We start from the raw sequence: 6998 nt of genomic DNA on the forward strand, positions 1-6998 counted from the left end.
TTTGAGACATGGTCTCTCCAAGTTGCTGAAGGTGGAATCAAACTTCAGACCTTCCAGCTCAGCCTCCCGAGTTGCTGGGATTATAGGCGTGCACCACATTGCCTGGCCTTAATATGATAATTAAATGAGATAACGGATGTTGAGAGCTGAAATCAGTGCCCAGCAGATATTCTGGTGAGACACTGATAATTGTCATTAACAAAGCCTGGAGCAACTTGTCCTCTTGTTGGATACTGGAGCCTGGCTTGAGCAGAGGGACGCGTGGGCCAAATCTTAAGATTTTATTTCTTTGGCACAAAGAGGACAGTCAATCTGGACAAGCAAGGCTCATCTCTCCTCACTGTGGGGAACCTGTTCCCTGTTCCCGACTCTCAAGTCCATGCACCTCCACCCTGTATTCCCTGTAAGTCACGGCCTCTGTGCAAAATACCTGCTGAAAAAAATAGAGATATTTAAAAAAAAAAAAAGTGGGGGGGTCGAGTTCACGCCTGGCTGTTGGATGGGGTCCGGTGTGCTGTCAGGTGGAGGCCCAGGAAAGCCATTTTTTTAAACGGTCAGCTGTCCTGGTATGCCATAGCGCAGGGTCCAGGTCCTGCAGCGGGACAGCTCAGAGCTCTATGGTGTCGCTGGAGGCGCTGCGGGAGTCCCCAGCCTTGCAGCGCGGCTTCACCTCACCCTGGGGCTCCCCAGGCTGCGCAGGAGAGGATGTAGGGGCTGGTGTTGCAGCGGGCAGTAGCTGCACCGTGCTGGGAAGTTCATCTAGGGGTAGACTGTCCACCGACGACAGCCCATGACGCCATGGATTCCAACTGATTTTGAGCGAACCTCTGGAGAAGCTGTCTAGGGAGCTGCCAGACGCAGCTGCCGTCCCGTCTGGCGCGTCCACTACGTGCGGCGGGACCGGCCCGCGCACATCGCTGAGTGACCGGCAGCGGCCGCGGAGGAGCGAAGAGCCCGCGCCGTCGAATTCAGCGTCCGGGTGGCTGCCTCTGCGCGGCCGTAGAGCGCCCCCGGGCGGTGGGGAGGCCAGGCCGCGCAGGCCGCAGCGCTGGAACACGCTGTCTCTCACTAGATGTTCCCGGAAGAGAGCGGCGTCGATGCTCCGGCTCAGGTTGATGGGCGATGGGGGCCTCAGGTCTAGCTCGCTTAGCGACGGCGCCGGTCCCGGCCCCATGCTGCTGCGGGATATTCCCGGGCCATTCAGGGGACCGCGACCCAGCGACGCAGCTGAGCCCCAGGCTCCTGAATTTGGCGTGACAGGCGGCCCGCCTTCTGCCGGGTTGCGGATGAGGCTTTTGCTGATGTCCAAGCCGCCTGTGCCCATGCCACTGGGTCCCGCATAGCAGTTATTGGGTCGCTCAGGCACCTCGCTCTTTCCAGACGGTGCAGGGCACGCCAGGCGCAGCAGCTTAGCCCAGCAAGCGTGCTCCGTGGGCGGCCTGGGTCGTGCAGCGACCAAAGCGGCCAGAGCCAGGGCGAGCGCCCACGTCAGCTCCAGAAGGCGCAGCCAGAAGTGGACGCCCCACCAGGCCCACGAAAAGCGGCCCACCCGGCCTGGGCCTGGGTATAGCCAGAGCGCGGCCGCCAACTGCAAGCCGCTGGCCAGCAGCCCCAGTGAGCCCGCTACGGCCAGCAACCGAGGACCGGGGCTGGCATCCCAGCCCCGAGGGCCTTCCAGCAGGCGGCGACGGCACAGGCATAGCGTGCCTAGAGCCACCGACGCGCCCCAGGCGCAAGATAAACCCTGCGCCAGGAGGTTGAGCACAGGCCTCACGGAGAACAGGTCTGTCATGAGCAACCCCACGCCGTGCACCAACGCCACAACCCCCAGCAGGAGCGGGTTCTGTAGCGGCTGTGGCAGCCCCACGCCCAGGCCGAGTAGGGTCAGGGCCGCCAGGGCCGTGAGTAGCAAGGGGAACGGCAGGTTGTAGAGCACCAGGCCAGCGCGCATGCCCAGCCGCGCCTGTGCGCCATAAGGGTCGGTGAGCATGTAGGCAGACCGCAGCCCTGAAGCTACCAGCACCAGCAACGCGGCTACCAGTGCCAGTCGGGGTCCCGCCAGGGCGGCCGCCAGCGTGGCCAGTGCCAGTAAGGCAGGCAGCAGGAAGAGGACTCCCACCCCATAAACATGCAGCTCCCAGGAAAAACTCAACACCCGTCGCAAGGGCCCCCAGCGCAGGGGGGGTGCGGTGGCGTTGGCTGGGGGGCTGGAAGCAGGCGCCGAAGCTGTGGAGCTGGCTGAGGGCTCCGGAGGGGGCGGCTGGCCCAGGGCTCGCTGCGTAGTGACACGAATGAGGCCCCTTCGTGAGGTTGATGGGGCCTGGACTGGGGGTGCCGGGGGATGGCTTTGGGGACGTCCAGGCCACTCCTCCGCTTCATCTGCAATAATATTAAAATGCCTTTTGAAAAGTGCTCTTGATTTTCCATCGTTCTCTACTGTGGTTGGCAAGTTTAACATTTAACTTCTCTAAGAACATCCATCAAATGAAGAAAACAGCACCTGCCTCATCGAGTCGTGGAGAAGAAAGTTTAACATGGTGCTGGATGCCAGTGAGCACCCAGTGGGTGTGAACCACCATTTTTATTAAGGAAACTATTAAGGAAATCCCAGCATTTCTCATCATGGCCTGCATATTGGAATCACCTGCAGACCAAGGAATCAATTTCTTGTAATGTGGCCTGGAGCCTGGGATTTTTTTTTAAATATATATTTTAAAATTACCTTTATTTTGTTTATTTAGTTCGTTTATGTGGTGCTGAGAATAGAACCCAGTGCTTCATGCATGCTAGGCAAGCACTGTACCACTGAGCCACAATCCCAGCCCTTTTTTAGTTGTTGATGGACCTTTATTTTGTTTATTTATATGTGGTGCTGAGAATCAAACCCAGTGCCTCACACATGCTAGTCAAGCACCCTACCACTGAACTACAAGCCCAGCCCTCACTGGGATTTTTTAAAAACTCCTCTGGAGATCACAGCACCAAACGTGTCCATGTTACATGTTACAACATTCTAGCCCCTGGCAAAAGAGCGAATGACTTCTCTCAGAGTACCCAGTAAGTATTAATTTATTATCCTCAGTTCTTCAACAAGGTCTTTGCCAGTTTCTTTCTCTCTCCCCCGCCCCTCCACCCAGGGATTGAAGCCAGGGTCATTTTACCACTGAGCTATACCCTTAGCCCCTTTTATTTTTTATTTTGAGACAGAATATTGCTAAATTGCTGAGGCTGGCCTCAAACTTGCAATCCTCCTGCCTCAGCCTCCTGAGTTGCTGGTATTACAAGCATATAAACAATTTCTTTAAGCAAGTATTTATCTCCAGTTACTCCTGAGCTCCCTTTCCCCTCTGCGAACATCACATGGGTTCCTGATTATTGAACAGAGTATACCCTCTCCCCCCAGACCCCCAGCCATGCCCTCACCTGGCTGCAGGGCTCCCATAGGGCTCTCTGTTTGGTTTGTAGCTGGGCCAGGGTCTAAGAGACCAGGGATGAGGGACTTGGGGGTTCCTGGAACCTCCATTGCTCCTCTCACCCGCTGTGGGGAGATGGGGTCTGCTCCATTCATTGCTGCTATCTCTGAAATGATTAAAAAAAAAAAGTCCAAATGAGGAAAATGGGACCTCAAGTCACACAGAACTGGGGTCTTGGACTGCCCAGGAACATTGTCCCTTCCCACCCCTGCTCAGCACCCTTTCTTTGATATCTACCTGGCTTTGGCTGCCCATCAGGAGCCTCTGAGGCTGGAGGATGTGTGGGCTGAGGTCCTGGGGGATCCTTAACATCAGGGAGGTCTGTCTGCATGGGCTGGGGACCTGGGGAGCTGACTTCCCAGGTTTCCCCAGCTCCAGTCTTCTTGGGAGGCTCCACTGGTAGCTCCTCAGCAGGAGGAAGGCTTCTAGCCAATGCCAAGTCTGGCCGGGACCCTGCTTCCCGAGTGAGTGCCACCTCAACTGGGGATACTGAGCCAGCATTGGGGACTGCTGGATCTTGTTGGGTGAAGAGGGGGCCTTGAACTGCCTCTTGGAAATCCTCCTCATGGCCCACCTCTTCCTCTAGCACTGGCCTCTTGACAGCACCTGCGTGGGGCTCAAGAGTGTGGGGAGGGCCCTGGGGGTCTGAGGGAGAAGTCTGTGGGAGCCTGATCTTGGCTTTGGCCTTTAGACCCTCATCTCTAGGTGGTGGCTGTTCTGCTTGACCTTGGGGCTCCTGTGGAAGGGGAGGAACTGTGGCTACCCCGCGTTGAAGCTTGGGAGTTGGAATGAAAGGGAGGTCGGGGAGACCCACTGGGTGGGGGACTGCTGCTTCTGGCTCTGGAGGCTCCTGTGAATCAGGGGGTCCTGTCCAGCCCTGGGAGCTGGGCCCTCGAACTATCTGGAGGTCATCAGTTACTGGGAGTTGCCGTCCCTGAATCCCGTGAGATGCTTTGGGCCCATGCAGAGCTGGGCCAAGGGGAGAGTCTGCAGGCCTTTCGGGGCCTTCAGCAGGGACCTGGGGGACATCAGAGTGCCAAGGGCCCTCATCACTGGGGTTCTCCCAGAGGAAGTCAGAGGCCTGGGACTCTGAGCCAACAGGGCCCTTGGGGTGGGCTCCTGGGGTCAGGTGGGGTTCTGAGTCCTCAAATGGCCTGGGAAGGCCCCTGCCCAGAGCAGGGCCAGCCCCCAGGTTCAGCAGCAGTAACAGCAGCAGGAGGCCATGCGCACGGGTCCGTGGGGCCATGATCTACTCTGATGTCTGGTGTAGAGACCTCAACTTCCAATCCTTACTGGATGAGCCTAAAAAGAGGAGAGAGGACGATGTGAAGGTTGGGGGTTCCTATGGCTTCCCCCAAGGGACTGTTGGGAAAGAAAGAAGAGACGCAGGCAGTAGCTTCTCCCCTGCTTTTAAAACTGCATCTCTGGTCATGCCACTTGCCCTACTTCAAAACCTTCCATGGCAGGGCGCGGTGTCACATACCTGTAATCCCAGCGATTCAGGAAGCTGAGGCAGGAGGATCTCAAGTTCAAAGCCAGCCTCAGCAACTTAGTGAGGCACTTAGCAACTCAGCAAGACCCTGTCTCTAAAGAAAATACAAAAAAGGGCTGGGGATCTGGCTCAGTGGTTAAGCACCCTTAGGTTCAATCCCTGGTACCAAAAAAAAAAAAAAAAAAACCCAAGAATAAACAAACAAATTCCATGGCTCATCTCTTGGGGCTCCCAAGGTCAAGGGGAGGAACTGTGGCTACCCTGCGTTGAAGCTTGGGAGTTGGAATGAAACACTGCCCTTAGGAGAGAATACAAGCTCCTTTCCTGGCCTTCTAAGGCCACAGCCAGCCCCGTCTGCTCACCTGTTGTCCTAATTCCCAGGGCTTTGCTCCTGAGTGCCCTCAGCTTGGAATACCCTCTGCCTTCTCTTTCTTTACTAATTGAAATTCTATTTTTGAAGGCCCAGCTTCAATAAGAGAGTGGTAGACAGGAAGAAGAATGTGCACCTGTCTTTGAGGAGGGACCAAGTTGGAATCCCTGCTTTGCCATTTACTGGGTGAGTGACTCGACTTTTTTTTTTTTTTTTTGCCATGCTAGGGATCCATCCCCTCGGCCTCACATGTGCCGGCCAAGTGCTTTACCACTGAACTACAACCTCAGCCCTTTTTATTTTATTTTGAGACAGGGTCTTCCTAACTTGCCTGGGCTGTCCTTGTGCTTCTCCTGCCTTAGCCTCCTGAGTTGCTGGGATTATAGATGTGTTCTGACATGCCTGCCTTTTTTTTTTTTTTTAATACTTTTTAGTTGTAGATGGACACAATACCTTTATTTTATTTATTTTATGTGGTGCTGAGGATCGAACCCAGGGCCTCACATGTGTGCTAGGCGAGTGCTCCACCACTGAGCCACAACCCTAGCCCTTGACTTCAATTCTTTGCTTCACAGTTTTCTCATCTATAAAGCAAGATTATAAGAGCATCTAACTTCAAGGGGGTTCTCATGAGGCTTAAAGGAGAAAACATACAGGACCAGGCCTATAATAGGGGCTTAGTTAACGTTAGATCCCTATTGCTTTTCCCTTTATCCAGAAAGGTTTTTCTCCCCATTCTCTTTTTTTTAAAAAAATTTTTTATACTTATACTTATAGTGGGACAGAACATCTTTATTCATTTTTACATGGTGTTAAGGATGGAACCCAGTGCCTCAAACATGCCAGGCAAGCGCTCTGCCACTGAGCCCCACCCCAACCCTCTCTGTTCCTCTTAACTATTTCTTTTTTTTTTTTTTTTTTAAATATTTTTAGTTGTTGATAGATCTTTCTTTCTTTCTTTCTTTCTTTCTTTTTCTTTCTTTCTTTCTTTCTTGTGCTGAGAATTGAACCCAGTGAGCTACCACTGAGCCATGGCCCCAGCCCCCCTCTTAACTCTCCCAACAAATAGATTGAGCACATACTGTGTGCCAGGTCTTGGGGATAAAGCAGAGAATGGGATTGCCCTCATGAAGAAACAGACAATACATAATTTTAAACAAGTTAAGCTATAAAGGAAATAAAACAGGGTTAAGAAAGAGAGGGATGAGGGCCTCTTTACACAGGGGGTGAGGGCAGGAAGGCCTCTCTGGAGTGATAACTAAGCTCAATGTTAAATACTAAGAAGGTTGGAAGGAAAAGCAGTTGGCAGAGGGTTCAGAGAGTGCAAAGGCCCGGAGACAGGTGTGAGCTAATGAGTTCAAGAAATAAGAACACTAGTGAGGCTGGAGCACAAAGGAGAGAGCAGAAGATGAAGTCAGAGTCGGGCGCGGGGTGCACACCTATGATCCCAGCAACTCAGGAGGCTGAGGCAGGAGGACAGGAATTCCCAGGCCAGCCTCCGCAACTGAGCGAGGCCCTGCGCAACTTAGTGAAACCGAGTCTCAAAGTGTTTAAAAAGGGATGGGAAGGTAGCTCCGTGGTACAGGCCCCCGAGGTTCAATCCCAGTAACCACTGCCCCCCAATCAGGAAGGCAGGGGCTAGATCGAAAGGTGTTTTGCAGGC

The 6998-nt window shown here is 53.9% G+C and overlaps 1 protein-coding gene across 1 annotated transcript; it reads right to left on the bottom strand.

The window, feature by feature from the left end:
- Positions 1 to 537: 537 nt before the first annotated feature.
- Prrt3 (proline rich transmembrane protein 3) lies at positions 538 to 4719 on the bottom strand. Its single transcript, XM_026382981.2, has 3 exons — positions 3711 to 4719; positions 3424 to 3579; positions 538 to 2379 (listed from the first exon to the last, which is right to left on the bottom strand). Exons 1-3 carry the CDS (start codon positions 4717 to 4719, stop codon positions 608 to 610), a joined length of 2937 nt encoding a protein of 978 aa, XP_026238766.2. The 3' UTR covers positions 538 to 607.
- Between the last annotated feature and the right edge of the window lie 2279 nt (positions 4720 to 6998).

This window comes from Urocitellus parryii, chromosome 16 (genome assembly GCF_045843805.1).
Source record: "Urocitellus parryii isolate mUroPar1 chromosome 16, mUroPar1.hap1, whole genome shotgun sequence".
Classification (NCBI taxonomy): domain Eukaryota; kingdom Metazoa; phylum Chordata; class Mammalia; order Rodentia; family Sciuridae; genus Urocitellus; species Urocitellus parryii.

What these genes read in the sequence shown, in the direction of transcription:
- Prrt3 (XM_026382981.2), bottom strand. Translation starts at nt 4,719, where the DNA reads ATGGCCCCACGGACCCGTGCGCATGGCCTCCTGCTGCTGTTACTGCTG. An exon ending in TGATGGGCAGCCAAAGCCAG is followed by an intron (nt 3,580 to 3,710) that starts GTAGATATCAAA and finishes TAATCATTTCAG; the next exon opens with AGATAGCAGCAATGAATGGA. An exon ending in TATGGGAGCCCTGCAGCCAG is followed by an intron (nt 2,380 to 3,423) that starts GTGAGGGCATGG and finishes ATATTATTGCAG; the next exon opens with ATGAAGCGGAGGAGTGGCCT.